Below are 20,759 nucleotides of genomic sequence, written 5' to 3' on the forward strand. Positions count from 1 at the left end.
AAGGTAAAATTGTAGTTATTTTAGCAATAAATTAAGCTGTATTTTTCATGTTTATCAGGTTTTAATTTCTTCTGTAAAATAGTTGCCTATTACTTATTGGGAGAGGGTCTTTATATTTTTTAAACATTTTGATGTCAGTTTGGGTTAGCCATCCTTTTTTGTAAACAATATGCAGTTCAATATTGTCATTTAACCAAATCTGAAATTCTCTTGCCAATAACTGGTGAAATATTAACCAAGTAAGAAAATAGCATCAAACATAAGATGCACCCGGATTCTCTTCAATAAATTTTGATTGTACTAAGGAGATAAAGGAAAGAGAGAAAGAAAAGTATTGAAAACTAAGAAAAAAATAAGGGACCATTTTAGAATTCATACACATTTAAGTTTAAAGTAAAATTGTGCTTACCCAGCACCTCAGGGGAACTTGGTTTTGTTCTTAGCTATTCTCACTCATCACAAGCAGACTGTGGTTAAACTTATTCTAGGAATATTAGGGGGAATGGGCAGTTACCAAAAGTTTAGAGGCTTTCTGGGAATTATAACTGCTTAATTGCAATAATTTTGTGTTAGACAAACCTCAAGGCTTATTTGGAAAACTGGAGGCAAAATAATTGTCAACTATGAACTTGTTTCACTATAAAAACCCTAATTGCTTTTGTGGTTATAGAGAGAGGGAGAGAAGTTTTTACTGCTCTTTCTTCCAAAATTAGTTTGTATACTGACGAAATAAAAGAGTCCTTAGCAGATTTATTTCAACTTCAATATGAAGCCTTGCTTCATTTTTAGTTTATTTTTATTTTTTTTCCCACTGCTGTTTATTGAGGTCACTGTTATATCTGCTTTGGGGATTATAGGTTCAGAACTCTACAAATGAATGTTTTCACACCTTTCCCACCACCAGTGTCTCCATAATTGTCCACCATGTTTATAGGGGAAAAAATCCGAAAGCTGGTATCAGATAACATAGTTTGAGTTTTAACTAGATCCTAATTGGTGTCTCAACTTTTAGTGAAATATTAAGTTGACAGATACTCCCACAGTTCTTCAGATAGAACATATTTTCATCTGCTGTGATCCTACTAGACTGAGATAAACTAAGTATGTGGAGAAGATAAAAACCTGGAATTCTTAGTATGTTTTCCCCATTCTTCCTTAAGCACTTAGTTTGAGGACTATATCTCCCAAGATATAATGTTACACAAGCCTCTCCCCACAATTGAGAGGACATACAATTTCTAAAAATGTCATTTTTCAGCCAGGGTGCTTGCTCTGATCCCAGGGATAGAGAAGGAGTCAGGCTGACAGTGTTAGAGATTTAACCCAAGTTCACTAACTTTGCTCAGTATTTGTCATTTTTTTAGAGGACCCAGCAGTAGCTTGACTTTGATTGTCAGTCCTGATTTCACTGGTTTTCTATTTTATTTTCATTTACATCTTCCAGTTTTGACAGTGCTGGAAGGGATGTAGTTGTTAAAGATGTTAGTCAGAAATATTTAAAAGTTGGAGCGCTAATCTTTTTGTTTCTATTTAATCAGTGGTTCTGAACTCATAGAATTGGCATCACATGAGCACTAGTTAGAAATGCAGATTCTCAGGCTGCACATCAGATCTGTTGCATTTAAAACTCTGGGGGAGGTATCTGCCCTCCAAGCTGACATTTGAGAATCCAAGCGGTTCTCAAAATTTTCTGAAGCTTTATAATTATCTGGGGGAACTTAGAACCAATGTCCAGACAAGTTAAGTCATGTCTAGTAGAAATTGGGCTTCAGTATTCTAAAATACCAATGAAAATGTGCCAATGATTCCACTGTGTAGCCAGAGCAGATAACCAATCCCGCAAGTCTTCCAGATGCAGGGAATGAAATGCCCTAATTCATGGACTGTATTGTTCGAGTTTTAAGGAACCACAGGTAGAGTGTCCTTTCTAGAGGAGGAAACTTAAGTTCTGAGTTTAGATGCATTTTTAATCATTACTGTGTAAGTCTCAGACCTGGCCTTGTATGTCTTTTGTGTTCCTAGCAGCACTAACACAGTGCCTAGATTGCAGGCGTTTATACTTAAGTATAGACTGGCTGAATAAAAGGAAACTCTATGAAGAGACAGTTATTTACATTCTTTATATACAGTCGACATACGGTTTTGCTGAAAATATTCCACTCTTCAATGCACAGAACCTAGAGGTTTGAAGAAATATCAATGTCTAAGGCTTTGATAACCTCCACAAGCAGAAATGGCCACGGCTCCTCTTTTCACAGTGGAAGTGTTTTCTGGACATAAGAGGCAGCTCCGGGAACCACGGGCTGGCTGATAACTGTTCAGAGGACACGATTCACAAGTCTCAAGCCCATTGGATGAGTAGGTGCCTTGTTTACACTGAGCTGAAGACAAAAATGTAATGTGGTTACTAACAATAACCTCTGGCTGTGCAAAACTAGCACAGAACAGGATAGGGTTTCTTGCATTTTTTAAATTCATTTAGGACAGACTCAGGGATGCAAAGACACAAGCCACATGCATTGTAACTTACACTTCCCATGCTTGTGCAAACTAATGTCAGACCTCTATGACCGAGCACAATGTTTGTGACACAGACACGTCGGTAAGTCATCATGAAGTTGGAAGCATGCGTTTCAGAAAGGCACTATCAGAGCAAGTTGTAGTGGGGAAACTTGCTCTTGGACAGATTCTTGACTTGGACACTGCTCTCTTGAGTGACAGAAACAAAACCCTAATTGGGCTACAGTCTCCTAACAATGATCGCACCTTTGTCACTTAAATGAGCACTGATTCTCCTGACTCCTCCTATTTATCACTTTGTTTGAGGACTGGTAAGGTAAAAAAGAAAGAAGGCTTAGCATCAGGCTGCATGGTAAGCAGCTCTGTGCTCTCTATTGCAATGGTTTCGTAGAAGAGCAAGAATAGGCCAGACTGCCCGACACCCAGGGCACTGTCCTTTCTTTCTGCACTTTATTCTACTTGACTCTCCTTTTCAACACTGGTCACATTTTTAGTGCATTTCCAATTACTCTGAATGGCTCTGTGGTTTACTTTTGTCACTAAGCAACTGCATTTGCCACAGTGGCAAAGAGGCACAATTCTGAAACTTCTTTTTTCAGGTGTGTCTAACTATAACTTCATGAAGAAAATACTTCCACCAGGAATGCTCACAGAGAATAGCAGTAAGAATATTTTGAAAATCCTGAATATTTGAGTAGCAAGAGTGGGTGTCTATACGCCCATAGTTATTTATTTACAAGCTCAAGGACAGTTGCCCTCATCATGTTAAGCATTAGTCTAACACAAAGCCATCTCATTGTGGCTAAATATCTTGAAATGCATTTCCCCCAATTAATGTGAGATTCCATAAATAATCCAAGCAAATTGATGGATGTGGATTGGAGATTTGATGCTGGAGTTTAACTTAGTGAGAGCAATGGAATTTTTCTGAAAGGAGAGAAAAATGGACTTTAAAATAGGAAGAACATTCAGGTACTGCTTTATAATTTAGAGGAAGAAAACCACTTTGACGTTTAGAGTTTCATAACTGGAAACAAAATTCATATTTCTAGGGGACTCCCTGGTGGTGCAGGAGTTAAAGTCTCAGCACCATCAAGCTATCGCCAGCCACTATGGCATGAGTTCAATCACCGACCAGGGAGCTAACCCTCATGGCACAGCAGATCTCTCCTGTCTCCCCTGCTGCTCCCTCAGCAGTGTATTTCAGTAGATCCGCATGTTCTGCTCCCTACTCTGTCTCTGGTGAATCCTCTCACCGCCCCCCCCAACCCCTATACATCTGGCCTAGACCCCAGTTCTTATATGCATAAATAAATATAATAAATCTTTAAAACAATACAAAATTCAGATTTCTTCTGGCCAATATGTACACCAAGCTCCTACCTTTACATTCCAAGCTGCTTCTTGAGTGGAGATATTCAGTGTAAGTTCCATCTGGACAGAGTTTGCACTCCAGCTGTCCCTCTTCATCTTGATAGGACCCCATCAAGCAGCTCTCACAGACAGAATGCTCCAGAGAATAATAGGTTCCCAAAGGGCAATTGACTGAAGAAGAAACAAACAGGAAACACTGACTTTATAAAAACCCACAGCAATGAAACACACTCGGGTTCATTATTTCTAAGGCATGGAAATAATAAAGCGTGACTCCAGGTACTGTGTTTATGGGTTAAATTTTACTGCCAGGGGTTTAGTCACACAGTAAGCCTTCTAGAAATGCATTCCTAGAAACCAACAGTAATGAATTCTTTTTTTTCCGAGAAAATGCAAATTCTTGTTGAGCTCATATGATGGAGGCTGTAAAGTGTGAGCTAAAGCCTCGCTAAACCAGATCATCCTGGAGAACACACAACGAACCAAGAAAAGGCTGGTGGCAGAAAAGGATAAAACAATGATCATTAAGATGTTAATTTGAGGCTTTCAGGTATTAGAAACATTTTTTTTTTTTTAAGATTGATTTATTTATTTATTTATACAAGCACTGGGTACAGTCAGAAGCGAGGGAGGGTGAGAGAATTCACCAGAGCCAGAGCGGGGAACAGAACAGGCAGACTGACGAAGTACACTGCTGAGGGGAGCAGTGGGTGGCAGGAGAGGTCTGCGTGCCATGTGGGACCCTCCTCCGGTGGCGGGGGAGCAGCCGGGGATCGAACCGGTGCTGCATAGGCTGCAGGTAACTTCGCAACCCAGAGCTCAACCACTGCGCCCCGAGGGGAGGCCCTGGAAACATTTTCTTAACTGCTCCACAGAATGGTTCCCTATACGAAACTGGCTGCTTAACCATTTATAGCATCATTTCTAGAAACAAAAAAAAAAGGTAAAAGTGTAAACTTAAAACAGGTGAGTTAAGTAGGTCCTTGTCTCTGGCTATAGGAATTACTAGACACTGAAGGCAAGACTGAAGCATCTTTACACCCAAGGAAACAGGCCTTGTTTCCTTGAGATTTGTTCTACTCTTTGGCAGGCTGATGGTAACTCAGAAATCCTGAGACCAAGAGGAAATATAAACACACTGAAAAAGGCTCTATCACAGTTGGTATTCTTATGGGGAAGACACTTGAATCAGCACACAGTTGATTCTGAGATGTTCAAGTGTGTAAGCATTACTGGGAACTCACTAAAAATGCCAATTCCAAGGCTCTGTCCCCAAAGTGTCTGTTGCATTAGTACTGGGGTGAGGCTTGAGTTAAAACACATCTTGTCAAGTACTTGAGGTTTGCTGACACAGGAAGCCTACACTGAGGAGTGGGGATGCAGGACAAGCCCATTTCTGATGTTTATTCCTAGTGTGGAGAAGAGACAAGAGCAGACTCAGAAAGACCATTTTATGAGCCTTAGGTGGCTGCCTCCATCACTCTATGAGCTCAGGCCATTCACTCTATGAGCTCAGGCCATTGTAGTAAGTGTCAAGAAAGATCTCCCAACTGGGACATAAATCCCACGCCTACAGTCTAACGGAGGGCTCATGTCATTTTGTTTAGTTGAGTGTAAAGATTTGGGTTAGAGGAACTTCCACCATCTACAAACAATGATGTAATTGGGAAACAGACTGGAATGGATTCAGACAGCAGTTGTCAAAAACAGAGGTTAAAAGTTAACAGGCAGGGAGGGCAGGAGAATGTGGAGTGACTGCTTCAAGGCACAGAGGGGTTTCTGGGGTGATGAAAATGCTCTGGAACAATGACAGCGGTGACAGTTTAACAACATCATGACTATACTAAATATCACTGAGCTGGACACTTTCAAATGGTGAAGTGGGTTGGTGTCGTTCACCTGAGTGGGACTTTTAGCAACACCACTTCCGGTCTGGATGGGTCAGCCTTACCGGCCTTAGTTTACCTCAGAGATAAACATTTATACCAAGGTAAAGCACAAGAGGTGCTCAGCCAGCATACAGAAGTATGCAAAAAGTATTAGTTACTTGCAGCAGCCAATGCTTAAACAGCTATACATAAAATAAAGATTTGAGCCACCAACCTAAAATAGTTTTCTTGTCTGACCAACAGAAGTTACTTATTTACACATTTGAAACAGGAGTAATAACAGCAAACACCCAGCAGCAAAATGCATTTCATTTCAACATCCCTAATAGTTCTAAAATGACTTTCCTCATCTCATTTGGCCCAACATGCACCAAATATGTGGGACTGCAGGGAAGTCTTACCACACATCCGCCCTCTCAGCACTGAACCTGGTCTGCAGAAGAGGAAAGCCTTCTCTGTTTCCAAGGAATTGCTGTCAGCCACCAGCATTTCAGATGCAAGCTGAAAGGCATACATGGGCTCCTTATTGAGGGTCCTTTTTAGTCGATTTGTGATGGTCTCCAGTGTCTTAATGAGTCGCTGCTGATTTTCCAATTCAAGGGTATCGTTTCTTTCATCCGGTAAAGGCACACTAGCTAGGGTAAACACAAACAGAGCAAAGCATAACACACATGTATGGTATTTCAGGAAGCCATTTGTATTTAGTGTTTGCCAGAAAGAAACAGCATATTAAAACTCTTCCAGGAAAAAGTCAATTCAACCACTGCTCACTGAGTAGCTAGTACATGGACAAAATTAAGAACCATTTGTTTTAACCCTTCTCTCATATTCTGGATCTAATCTTTTCGCAGAGTTCTTCATGATAGCACAGTAAATTTCTGTAAAGTCTTTCTTTTGAGCACCAAACAAGGTACTGTTGGGTGAGATGCACAAAATATATCTGTGATATTAAACTGCAAAAATTAATAAGACTTAGGTGACTGTGCTCTCCCAAATCTTCATTTCCTAATAATGGTAACAATGGAAGATTTGAAAAATGGTTTTCCAACCAAGAATTTCACATCAGGCAGTCTATTGATCCTTACCTGTGATGTTAAAAATTAATTTAATTTTGTGGTCAGATAATGGGGGGCTTCTTCTAATCCGTGAAGGACTCACTTTGCCATCACCTCTGGGTGTTTCTCGCACGGTATCCAAGAAGTCATCGTAAGAGTAATCCAGCCTGTTAGCCGCACCCCATCCACCAGGACCTGCATGGTTAGGACAGAAAAACCAAGGCTTCTACTGTCAAGTCTTCACCAGCTTTTAAGTTGTCATGTTAAAGTGTGAATGAAATTGCTTTGACCATTTTTGAAATTGCTCATGATGTACTACATACAGGGTTCTGTCTATAAACTTTCACTTTATTCTATTTTTATTGATATGTCATAGGTTGACAAGACTGTTTCAGGAGTGTAACCTCACACCACGACCACCACCAGAGTTATGGCACCAGACACCACTATCAAACTGACTCCCTCTCTACCTGTTTCTCATAACCCTCATCCCCTTCCACTCTGCTAATCACTGTGTGGTCAGAATCTAAGTCATCTACAAGCTTATATTATAGTTTTCATGTATTTCATATTAAATTTAGATGACCAATAAATTACACCTTAAAGAAGAAAACAAGTATAAAGTTATGTAGGCATTTAAACCATTTTGACTTAGTGGTTAACTATCTTAGCTTTAGAGGTAAATAGAGAGAAAATGCACAATTCTAATCATTCCTATGTCCTTTCAGGGTTTGCTCCATTCTTCTTTTTTAAAATAGCAGCTTCATAAAATTAAATGCACATAAACAGATTTTCTTTTATGAAGATTATTCAAGATTTCTGCATCATATTTTAAAGGTGGGGATAGTTTCTGAAACATATAAGTTAAATGCACATATAATGCAACTATTTTGGAAGGAAATGGATATGTGTGATTCTTTAGATGTTCTTGATATCACCATGATCAACTACCTGGTTTTAGATTGTGGCCTCTCCATATCTGATTATGGCTGCACGATCTTACCAAATTACTTTCATCTTTCTGAACTGCACCTTCTTCATTTATAAATTGAGATAGTTATCCCTACCTCATGACTGTGAGGAATAACTGAAACAACATATATAAACCATCAAGATCAGTATTTGACTTATTCTAAAATCTCAGTAAGTTTTGGTATTAGTATTTATCTGGGCACATTGCTGTTGCTTAGTCATACCTTAAACATCTAATTGTATTTGTATAGGTTTTCCACTGAAGAAAGTTGTTTTTTGCTTAATTTTTCTGAATTCACTGAAAAGTTGTACATAGTAGTTAAAAATAGAAAACAACCCACATTTTCTAACAGGGAATTGTTTATATAAATTTTGGCAAACTGGTGGATGAAATAGTATGTGACCATTAACACTGTGTTAAATATGATATCTAATAACAGAAAAATGTCCTTATTATAATGCTAACAAAAGATTCATGTTTGTAAAATAATATAGACATATATAAATAGCATACATATTTATATATTGTATTACTATATAACATTGAAATAATATATATTCTCAATATTATTAAAAATATATTGGATTTGGACCCAAATGTTGGTCTTAGAGACCATATGCTTAATCATGACACTATGTTGTTAAAACCATCATTTTTAAAAATTTTACTCTGGAAATTCTGAACAGTTATATAAGAATGAAATAAAAATTAGAAGTGTAATTACTGGAAAGGATAATGATTTTGCTAATAAAAGACCCAAGAAAGACAACCGAAATCTCCTAGAAATATTAAGGCAGTGAGCTAAGTGGTCAGATATCCTAGTGAAAAAAAAAACAAAACAAACAAAAAAAACCCCACACCACACTGAGGAATAAGCTTAATAAGACAGTTCAGTCAACATAGAGAAAACATCAAAATCCCATTTGATGGTACGTTACTTGAATAAATTGATTCTTAACACATTCTGGTGGAGGAATATAAATATTTTCCATGTTTAGCTATTTTAATTGCAATTGCAATTGAATGTCATATGGATACATTGCATCTGGTACTTTGTAACTATTATGACTCTCTTCTAAGATATCATATCAATGTGACTTAGTATTCATCCTGAAAAATTTAACCCAGTATTTTGAAATAATTTATTTTATATCCCAGTTTAAAATATCCATAAAGAACAGTGAGCACATCCTGACATATATAATATATATAGTTGATTCATCTTAAAATATTGATAAGTTAAAAAAAGGTAATTTCTCTAGTTTGCCTCCCTCTTCTGAAATTACTTTCTTATTTTGCTGCTCAGTCTTGCAAACTACTGACACTGCATAATTTAATTACCAATTGCAAAGCCATTTTCATAGTCATAATTATATTCAAGGCAATATTTTTTGGTCAGGTCCTCCAGTCTGCAGTCAATGTCATCAGCATCATTACAAAATGATGGGACCTGAAAAAAAAAAAAATGAAGAGGATAGAATGTAAATCACACACTGGTGTGCTGTGAATAAGGCCTGTGTCCCCAGGGCTTTGGTGACCCCACCAACAGGGGCCAAGAGAGGGCCCTAGAGCTCTGCACCTTCTTGAAAAAACTGGATCCTCTTACACTCCCTCCCCAAAGCATCTCAAAGCCTATGGAGCCCCAGGATTAGACTCATACCTCTGTCTCTGTTTATAACATTCACCCCAAGAAGCCCAGGTCTCCTGGGATATTAATTGCCTCTGAGCTTCCACTCCGCATGGGTCTTTTCTCTTCCACTATGTCCCAGCCCTCTCCAAGTCCTGGAAACATTTCTCCAGCTCACAATCAGTAAGCAGCAAATACTCTTACATTTTTACTTACTCTCTTCTTCCTTCACTTTTGCTCCCAATGAAACCAAACTTTCCAGTTTTCTTAAATGGAGGTAGAGAAAGTGTCCTCACTCATCATGGCTGTTTTCAGATCATGCTACCTTGCACCTCCCTTAAAGCCTCCCCATGTTGACCTGCCAAATATACCACGTACTGCCCTTTCTTGTGGCCATTATCAGCTCTCAGCTTATCATGCTGCATTGTTTTTCGGTGATAAAATAGAAGTCAGAAAAGAGGCTTCCCTTACACAGTTCTACCACCCTGTGTACTACACCTGCATTTGTGTACTTGTATACTCTGCCATCTTGACTCCTCTCCTTATCTCACATTCTACAGCAAATCTACTAATCCTACTAAACCTACTTTCAGAATATATCTATACCCTAAGCTACCGAATCTGTTATACAGAAGGATACAATATGGATATACCATTTTTCCTGCCTTACGATGCTTATTAATACACTCAATATATCACTTTGTGTCCCTATAACCACTCAGAGTCTTAAAATGCATGAAAGGTCATTTAAATGTTGAGTTATCTGATCATAAAAGGATTGCAGTCATATTTAAATAACAGATATTTGTCAGATTTTAAATAATGAATATTCTCAAGCTCTGTGAACCCTCAGTTTTCTGACTTTATGATTTAGAATGTTTTTAAAAATTCAAAATGTTTTACTATCGACTTGCTTATCATTCATTCTATAATTCCAAAACCTATGTATGAGAAATTCTTACTATTAGAACAAATTTGGATCACAAAGAAGAAAGAACTCATTGGGGTAAAGAATTTCAATTGCAGGTGACCCAGAGAGACAATAAAAAGATCAACAACATCCTTTAATATATAACAACAAGGATTACTACTGACATACCATTTTCCCCAGGGTGGTCTCAAAGGCTTCAGAGAACTTCTTCAACAGATCCATGTCATCACAGCGAGTTGCTTTGTACAGCATCTCAAAGGATTTGAACCCATGATTTGCAAAACGTTTTACTGGAAAATGTTGGAAAAAATAACTTCAATTTACTGTTTTCAAAACAAAAAATTTAACTTTGTATGGAACAACTGTAACAATATTTTTACTCTAATGTGCTTTTGGGGACTGTTACAAAAACAAATGATGATAGTTAAAGAAAGTGTCTAGGCATTAACTTATCGTAATAAATCCTGAGCTGAGCAATTACTCAGTGATGAATTTGCTTTGATTTATTTTTTCTTTCACTTCCAATTGGATTAAAAAGTGAGCATTCAAGGGAATAAGAGATATAAAAATTGTTTTCATTGTGTTGCTGGGAATTTTTAAAATTTCTGGCTGAGTCAAAGAGATCATCTTTTGTATTTATATAAACATATATCTTGTATATGTATATTACATTTCCAACCAACAGACATTGAAAACTTTCTACATATTATGTGCAGTCATACTCCTTGAAGGTGTAATATATGTTAGAGACAAATTACTCCTTGGGCCAGAACTTGGATGGCTAGACTCAGCAAGATATTTCAAAATATTCAGTGACAATGCCTCCTAAGTGCATTACTGTTAAAATCTTACTGACTGCTCAGTATTCTTTATTCCCCAAATCTGGAGAAAAGAATGACTCAAATAAGTGGGCTTTACTCTTTATCTGAGGCACTGGCATTTCACCTTCATCTGTAGAACTGGATCAAAGATTCACACCAGAGACTATTTATTCATACAAGACAGTTTATTTTTTATAACAATATATATTTAACATTATAGAAAAGGGGACTTCCTTGTGGCACAGAGGTTAAAGTCTCAGCACTATCAAGCTCTCGCCAGCCACTGCGGCGTGAGTTTGATCCCCAGCCAGGGAGCTAACTCACATATGGCGCAGCAGACCTCTTCCATCTCCCCAGCTGCTCCCTCAGCAGTGTATTTCAGTAGATTCACCTATTCTGCTCCCACTCTGTCTCTGGTAAATCCTTTCACTCCCCGCACCTCTGGCTTAGACCCCAGTTCTTGTATGCATCAATCAATCAACCAATCAATCTTTTAAAAAATCATAGAAAAGCTCTAAATCTGATCTAAGGAGAATATGACTAATCTCTCTCATTCCATCACATAGGTTGGTTCTTAAACCTAAGTTCTTCTGCAGACAGACTACAGTTTAAGTTCAAGTTTACACGTCAAGAACAATATGCTGACTAAGCTCTTTAGGTATTTCTGGTAAATAACAATGAGAGTGCCAAGATGATCTTGCCTTTAGTGGGACCTTATCCTACAGTGACCCAATCCACAATTAGACTTCAATGGGCTAATATTGTAAATGGAGGGATGGACATTTATTTATTTGCAAACACTTCAAATTCATGGTGCCATTTTCCACTCACCAAACCTAACACCCAAGTAAAGCAATTTATGTCTGTCCAATGCCTAGAAACGCACAGACAAGCACTTGGATCCACTAAAGAAGTTCAGAAAAAATTTAAAACTTACTAGCACAGTCTGGCCATTCAGTGGAATAAGGAGGCTTCCAGATTCCATCTTCATAAGCACAGTAATACTTCTCAGTCGACCCTTCTGTGAAATCATAGCCCTCCAGGCAACTTAGTGTGCAGTTCACGCCAACACTGTCTTGAGTACAAATGAAGTCCCCATTGACAGGTGTGAATGGAACTTCACAGGGGGAACCTGTGTGGAAAAAATTATATCACTCATTTACAGAGGTCTGAGATACACAAATTAAATTCTAGGGGTCTAAGCTGAACTTTGAAAAGGATTTCTCCTGTCCACTGCCTGCCTAGGAAATGTGTAGAAAAACATTCACTATAAATCCCTAGTGTGGGACTACGAGGATTTCTGATTCCTAGCTGGGCACTCTTGAAAGACAATACCTACATGTCATAAGAGACGTTGTCTATTTGATGAAAAGCTCAAAGTATTTCTGATGTGGGGTTGTGGTTTTGCTGTTTTGGGCATTCCTTTCAGAAAAATGAAAATGAGACATAAGATCATATAGCAGATACACGCTCAGAATCTGCACCCTCAAGCCTTCAAAACAGGAGCAGAACAGTGACATGTTGTTCTTGTTTACTGAGTAATAAATAGGTTCACAGTCTATTTTTTTCCCAAATGGAGCATGGAATCTTCAGCCCTCCTTGTTCTCAGGAATAGTGCCTTGGTGCCTAGAGTTCCTGCTCGTCAGCTACATGTAGGGTCATGTGGGGGGGCTCTCACTGAGAGCAAAGGTCCTGGCATGAGGAACATACTGGGAAACCAGTGCCTGCTGAGATAATACGCTTATAGAGATAATATGCTTAGACTGGGGGCCTCCCTGGTGGCGCAGCGGTTGAGCGCTGGGTTGTGAAGCTGCCCACAGCCTCCGCAGTGCCGGTTCGATCCCTGGCCACCGGCAAGGGTCCCACATGGAGCGCAGACCTCTCCTGCCGCCCACTCCCCTCAGTGGTGTACTTCGTCAGTCGGCCTGCTCTGCTCTCCACTCTGACTCTGGTGAATTCTCTCACCCTCCTGCGCTTCTGTCTGTACCCTGGGTTGTATGGAGCCCCCCAGGCAACAGCCCCTGCTCACTCCACCCTGGCTTACATCCCATTAATTGGCATGGCCATGCCCTATCTACTTGCCCCCACCTTTGTACTCAATGCTAACAAACACAAGCCTGACTTTGGATGGGGCTGCACATGACTTCCAGGTAGCCCCTCTAGGCATCTCACTGTTCCACATGGACTTTGAAACATCTATCCCTCATCCCGAGCCTCCTCCAACACTTCTGCCCCATGAGATGACAAAGGAATGCAATAGAAATTACATATCTCAATTGTCAACTAGATTTGGGGGTCTTGGGAAGAGAGTACCTTTTATGATGATGTGGATGTCACACGTTCGGTTATTGCCTGAGGGGTCAGTGGCTGTGTACCGCACCACCGTCTCCCCATGAGGAAAAAGGTCACCTGGTGTATGACTTCTGGTGATGACCAAGACGGCCCCTAGGAAGGAGAAACAGAATCTCATTCTGGGGTTAGGGCTCTGAAGTCACTTTTATCAGTCACTTCTTTCGCTTTGCATTTTCATTTTCTATTTATACAACCAGCTGGGCATTCTATCTATTTGGCCAGTAGAAATACAAAATAAAAGATGCAAGATTTAGACTCAACCGTAAAAATAGTAGATTTAAAAATTTATTAAAACATTCTTGCTAAATAAGTGATTTTCCTTCAGTCACTCAGTCTATCTACACATTAAAATTCTAATTAAGAAACCTATTTAGGGGCCTCCCCTGATGGCGCAGCGGTTGAGCGCTGGGCTGCTAAGCTACCCACAGCCTCTGCAGCGCCAGTTTCATTCCTGGCCACCAGGTGAGGGTCCCACATGGCGCGCAGACCTCTCCTGCCGCCTGCTGCTCCCCTCAGCAGTGTGCTTCGGTCGGTCCTTCTGCCTGTTCTGTTCCCCGCTCTGGCTCTGGTGAATTCTCTCACCCTCCCGCGCTTCTGGCTGTACCCAGTGCTTGTATAAATAAATAAGTAAATCTTAAAAAAAAAGAAACTTATTTTATATTTTTATTATTGTTTACTGGGTTTTAGCAAAACTAATGTGCTTGTCCATTTTTTTAACACTTCCCTAAGAAATTAAAAAAAGTTATAAATGTTTAGGAAATGAGCATAAATACATAGAACTGTGCTAGCAATACCAATCAAATGCATAGTTTATACCTCCAGGATGACGTAAATTTACAGACTTAATGAATTTATTAAGATACCTCCAAATACAACACCTAGCACAGGTGTCTAAGTGTCCACTGAGCACTGAATGGAGAGGTAAGATTAATAATATCAGATTATAAATAAGCAATATATAATTATCCTAGCACTAAAACATGCTATCATACATGACTATTCATTCCACTTAAACAGATAATTGCTTTTCCACTTTCATCCTTTTTAAAATAAAATATAATTTAGTGTTACCCTGCTGACAACACAATCCCAGTGTCCTTACCTGAGTTGTCTGAGAACTGAGGCTCATCCCAGGTGGCCGTGTGCTCCTTCTCTGAGACCTGGATGGGGGGTGGGGATCTGCACCGGTCTATGCCAGGGGGCTCCATGTCTAAAGAACATGTGGTCAGAGAAAGGAGTCACAATTGATATTCAAATGCGATGGAGGAGTATAGATGGAGTATGTCAGTCTACTTGTGCTGGCAGAGACAGAGCCTTGATATTCAGTGGCAATGCTAACAAACTATAGTGGCAAGGCTGGCCCTAGGGCCCCTCTGATGATGAGGTATATCCTATCCCAGATCTCAATTCAAAAGAAAGAGTTGAACTGCCTTCTGCCTGTTGAAGAAGAAATAACAGGTTCCTAAAATCACCTTGAACACACAGTGTGTCAGACAATTCTGGATGTGGTGGGCACTTGATCTGGGAGTTCCACCTGAAACAGTTGAGTTCATCGACCTGGAAGTGAAGAGAATCTTCCCAGATAAGCAGAAGGAGTAAAATAACCTAACCTGTCACTGCAGTGGTCCTCCTCTTAACCAAAGAGTCAAGACGGGGCTGAGATGGCTAAATGGAGGGACCCAGTGAGACACTAACCCCTAGTCATGTGAGAAAAACAAGAAAATGTAGGTTTGGACTATTTCTCTGTCTCTCCCTCCTCTCCTCACTCCCTCTCCCTCTTTTCTGCTCCGTCTTCCTTTCCATTCTTCTTCTCTCCATCATAATTTGAAAATTCAGCTAGTGTCTAGCAAGACACTTGAGTACACACTTTATAATTTATCATGTTGACTCTTTACTGTGAAAAATTTACACTTGGCAAATTCTTGAACCACATTTCCATGTTTAAGATCACTGAATCACAGAAAAACAAATCCAGCAGATTTTCCACGTGACTGGTGAAGTTCATGTTTAAAACAACATTGAGAAAACAATTAAAAAAAAACAACTAAGCGCTATGAAACAAGAAGCGATGTAACATTCCTCAAACAAAATCAATTTATTATATTGGGCTTTAAAAGAAACTTGTTAAAATATACCTGAGACAAACAGAGTAATAAGTCAATGCGTTTACAAAGAGCTTAATGTGTGTCAGGCACTAGTTCACATGACAGCTGTATCTTAACGAATTAAAAACTTCACAATGAAAACACCCCCAAACCTCACATGAGCCCTGTGAGTTAATATGTTTGTTAATTCTGTTTAAGGACGAAGAGACTGAGGCACAGAGGGGGGCCCATCGTACCATCTTTAAGGGGGAGAATTGGGGATGGATTCAAAGAAACTGGGTTCAGAGTCTGTGTTCTTGACACTATAGAGAGCAACATATTTCTCCATGTATTTTACTTTGGTGGTGGGATCTGTAGCAATTGATCAGGTAATAAATTAACTAAAAGCACCAAGACCAACTGGAAGGTGATCCAGTGAGCCAGGTTAAAAAAATGAAGGCGTAATGTATAGGAGTGGTCATAAGGAAGGAGGGTATGGGCCAGATCTCAGAGATATTAAGCAGATCAAACCAGCAGAAATTGATAACTTGCTGAATGTTGGTAATGGAAGAAGAGTCATGAAGAAAGAGAAGAAAACAAAGGCTAGGCCCCTCAAGGATGATCCACATCCAAGAGTAGGTCTAAGGAAGAAAAGTCAAGGAGAGGTAAAGAAGGATAAAAGAAAAAATGAGAGAACAAATGAAAAAGGCTGGCAAGCTAGGGGAGAAGGAAGTTTTGGTAAGGGGAGTTTGGTTAATAATGTAACAGCTAATGAAAGATTATATAAAATCAGGTCTGAAAGTATGTAGGAGTAACTCTGGAGATGACTGATGAACTTGATAAAAAAAATAGTTATGTGAGTGAAGGAGACACAAGTCTGATTCAGTGACTTTGAGAATACGGCAGTGAAGATGAAAGAGGTGTTCACCAGTGGAACTTTTCAAAAGACTCACATAGGAAGAAATCAAATAAATACAACAAGAATTAAAGGGTGTGTAGGTTTCAAAGAGGGAGTGTCTTGAGTGGTTTTCAAAGCCAATAGGAACAATCGGTGGAAAGGGAGTAGCTGAAGATAAAGAAGCCATGTCCTTGGGGGGTACCGGATTATTTTCACAAACATGTCCAAGTAATTTGAAGACTTACCAATAACCTTAATACGGAAAGTGCAGCTGGCTTGGTTGCTGGATTGGTCGATTGCTGTGTACGTGATAGCAACATCTCCAATTGGGAATAGGTAAGGCGGGGTAAAAGCTGGATGAACATGGATTGACACCTTTTGGAGATAAGTATTTTCAGAGTTAAAGTTGATATCAATAGTACATTTATTTTTTTTAATTTATGTATTATCAGGAAAGAGAAGTGAAAATGACAATATTTTATGTATAAGGTAGAAAGGAAAAAAGAAATCAGGCATGGTCTTTATTTCTTTCCAGACTATTCTTTTTACATACAGTGCTGGGATACATGTGCAATATTGTTTCCTGCTTTTTAAATATAATGGTCCTAAACACTTTTTATGTTGTTACATAAAATTAGAATTTAAGATGACTCTTAAATGTCTCTATAATGTTCTGTAGAATAAATATATGGTAACTTCATTAAGAAAAGGCCTTGAAGGATATTTAAATTGGCCCCAAGTTTTATTGTTGTAAACGGCACTGAGAAAAGTTTTATACAGAGAATTTAAAAATATTTTAATTATGTCCTTATATTAATTTTCCATGAAAAGAATTATTAACCTCAAAGTCACATTTTTGATAGACAATACAAAATTTCTCAAAGCATGTTCACAAGTTACATTCCCACTGACAGCACTTGATAGTGTCAGCATCAAGGTTTCAACTCAAAGTTCCCTGATCTATTTTATTTTATTTTAAAGATTTATTTATTTATTTATTTGTTTGTTTGTTTATTTATACAAGCACTGGGTACAGTCAGAAGCATGGGAGGGTGAGAGAATTCACCAGAGTCAGAGCGGAGAACAGAGGAGGCAGACTGACTAAGTACACTGCTGAGGGGAGCAGCGGGAAGCAGGAGAGGTCTGCGCGCCATGTGGGACCCTCGCCTGGCGGCCAGGGATTGAACTGGAGCTGCAGAGGCTGCAGGCAGCCTTCCAATCCAGCGCTCAACCACTGCTCCACTGGGGAGGCCCTCCCTGATATATTTTAAATACTATTACTCTTTGGTAAATCAAAACATATGGCACAGGTCACCATTTTAACTCACAGTTTCTTGATGTTTTATCCAACCATTATATTCTCATATGGTTGCATAATATATAGTCTTTCCTTTTGGAATTATGTTTGTGTTCATTCATTTGAAAATTATAATGTGATAAAAATTAATTTCTATTAATATGCTATGCAATAAACATTCTAAACTTTGACAAGTTTGAAATATTTTTTCTATTTCTTTATTTTGATATTTTCTAGTTTGCTACTTGTCTTTTAATGTAGACATTTTAAAACTTTTTAAATACTTTTGTATACTCCACTGTATTTTTTAAACATACTTCACCATACAAGTGCTACAGTTAGTGTGAATCCTCATCAGACTCTTTGATGATAACCAGGATAGTAAGGAGGATGATGCGTGCTTTTGTGGGCCTTTCAATGGAAAGTAGAAATCCACTCAATACACCTACAATACATGTAGCCCAAGAAGTCAGATATGCACTTTTAAAATCAGATTTTAAAAGTTAATGCACAGCATAGCAACTACCATTAATAATCTCTTTTAAGTTACCGTGACTGTAAGCATATTCACCACAATTATCAGAACAGTCTTATGTATTATGGTGTTGGTGCTGTGCACCTCCCCCACACATATGTCCTATTTGGCACAATTTATATGTATTTACATGCAGATATGAAAATATACAATTTAAGGTATACAGAGATATATAAATATGTATATGAATGCTATATGTATATGAATACTAATAGTATAGGTTTAAGAGGCAGCTAAATTCCTGTATTAATTCCTTTTGTAGCATCTGATGGATAATTAATTCAAGCCACTGTATACACAATACTAAAATACTGTGTTCTAAATAATGCTGGTTTTAGGAAAGAAAAGACTGATGTCATCTCCTCTAGATTGACCAAAATGCAATCATTTTGAGTGCATTTTTTAAAAGATTCATAAATAGAAAATCTTCAGAGCTTAGTAAGAGGCAAATAATTCTTAGTGGATATAACAAGACAACAATTCCTTGGATGAAAAGTTTCCATACCGAAGATTTTTATTTGATTTTTCTGAATTGTAATTCAAGGTTGATCTTTCTTCTATCAGATGAGGCATTAACATCTATGAGTAGAGTATGATCATTAGGTATTAGTAACTTTTCAATACCACACCTATCTGAGTAAAATCCACTTGAAAAAGGATTTGAATATTTGTACAACAAGCCTTACCTTTTCTCCAGAGTTGTCTTTAGCTGTTGGGATTTGCCAGGTGACATTAGCAGAGTCTTGCTGTTCCTGAGTCTTGGCCTCAATGTCCTTAGGACATGTGATTTGAGGAGCCTCTATATCTGACTCAGGAAATACACAAAGCAATCAGTATATGGATTTGTAATTCTAAGTCATTTAAGAAAGAGGTTAAAAATGTATTAATGCTTGGTGGCTAATGTTTTACATCCCAATTCTTGACTGATCTGGAATGTGCAACTGATGACAGGATACTTGTTCTCAGCATGAATTCCTCAGCTGGTACTTGCTGATCTCTTGGTCTCACCTCATCTCTTATGTTCCCTACTGGTACTCACTCCCCATGCTGGAGCCTCTCAATTTCATGGAAGCTCCATGGTCAAGCTTGCCCCTGGGCTTTTGTCTATATTCTTTCATTGTCTGAATCAAGGCCCTCTCCCCTCTTTACCTAAAGAACTCATACTTGTCTTCTATTTCTCCACTTAGACATAAGTTCTTGACACAGGAAGCTCTCTCTGAAGGCTGCCCTAGCCCCTTGGTCCAATTTAGGTGCTTGCTCCATTACATCTGACTGCCCCTTCTCCTTCCTAATCATGAAATTCAATACACAATCATGAAATAGAATTTTCTCCTCAATAGAATCTAAGTTCTTTGAAGCTCAGTATATCTCTTGTCCCATTGTGTCATACACTACCTGGCATGTTGGAACTTGGTAAGTATTTCTTGAATGAAATAAAGAAAAAGAGAAAAATGAATGGTGACTATGGTAGAGAGACACTACACTTGAGAACAAGGCTGTCAAGTAGAATTAATCTGTGTTGCAAAATGTACGATCAAAACAAACAACAAATCAAACCGATGGTATTTTTTGCCCCAAAGTTTTGCAGTGCAAGGTATTGAATCAAACATGGTGACATTGTCAAATTCTTTGCTGATTAATTCTCCATTCTGAGGGAAATCACAGTTAAATCTTCAAATCGCTAATGTTGTTTTCAACAACATCATTCTACATTTTTGCTCTTCGCTTACGAGACATCTGATATTTTTACTTCTAAGAACCTTTAATACCTCCTTTTGCATAGCTGTCTGCTCTTGTTACAAGTAAGATGGAGATGTTCTGTAAATTTTATGAATTACAGGTTTCAAAGAGCTGATAATTTGTGTTTTTTTTTTAATTAATTTAGTCTTGCCTGCTTAATAGGGGTCAGAAATTCCCCAGATTTCTGTCTAATGGAAAACTTAAGTGATTTCACCTCTGACAGGATCTTTGTTTTTCTATTGCTCCTGCCATTATCTAATATATTTTAATTGGATCTGTAAACCTACCATTTTATCATGGGTTTGCAGCAAAAGTACAGAAGGACAGTCTCATGCTGTACCAATGTCATAACGTAGGAATGTGGATTTTACCTAACCAAGACATGGGGCCATACCTTTACAAGCAGCTGTTTGTACTCTGGCACTCCACTTTCCAGAGGTGGTGCATCTCACCTCTTCTCTCATCCCAGATAAAACGAATCCTTGGCGGCAACTTAGCTGACAAGTCATCCCAGGTTTGGCTGGCTGCTTGCCACAGTTGGGAGGGAATATAATGACACCCTTTGGCTTCTGGAAGATGGAGCAGTGGCGCTCTACAGTAGATAAGTGAGAGACTGTCACCAGTATTCCCGCAAACTGAAAATTCCACACATTCTCTTTACCA

At 38.7% G+C, this 20,759-nt stretch overlaps 1 protein-coding gene across 1 annotated transcript in view; it reads right to left on the reverse strand.

The window, feature by feature from the left end:
- SVEP1 (sushi, von Willebrand factor type A, EGF and pentraxin domain containing 1) overlaps positions 1-20,759 on the reverse strand; it is a gene marked incomplete at its 5' end in the record, with an annotated part of 147,543 nt that overhangs the window by 70,414 nt on the left and 56,370 nt on the right. The window contains 12 exons of the mRNA XM_084236795.1: positions 2,220-2,381; positions 3,904-4,065; positions 6,185-6,418; positions 6,869-7,033; positions 9,153-9,261; positions 10,538-10,659; positions 12,128-12,322; positions 13,504-13,635; positions 14,645-14,752; positions 16,770-16,899; positions 19,043-19,161; positions 20,491-20,688. Of these exons, the coding sequence (XP_084092921.1) occupies positions 2,220-2,381; positions 3,904-4,065; positions 6,185-6,418; positions 6,869-7,033; positions 9,153-9,261; positions 10,538-10,659; positions 12,128-12,322; positions 13,504-13,635; positions 14,645-14,752; positions 16,770-16,899; positions 19,043-19,161; positions 20,491-20,688 (1,836 nt within the window). The remainder of the gene's footprint in view (positions 1-2,219; positions 2,382-3,903; positions 4,066-6,184; positions 6,419-6,868; positions 7,034-9,152; positions 9,262-10,537; positions 10,660-12,127; positions 12,323-13,503; positions 13,636-14,644; positions 14,753-16,769; positions 16,900-19,042; positions 19,162-20,490; positions 20,689-20,759) is intronic.

Source organism: Talpa europaea (assembly GCF_964194135.1).
Source record: "Talpa europaea genome assembly, chromosome: 7".
In the NCBI taxonomy this organism is placed as follows: domain Eukaryota; kingdom Metazoa; phylum Chordata; class Mammalia; order Eulipotyphla; family Talpidae; genus Talpa; species Talpa europaea.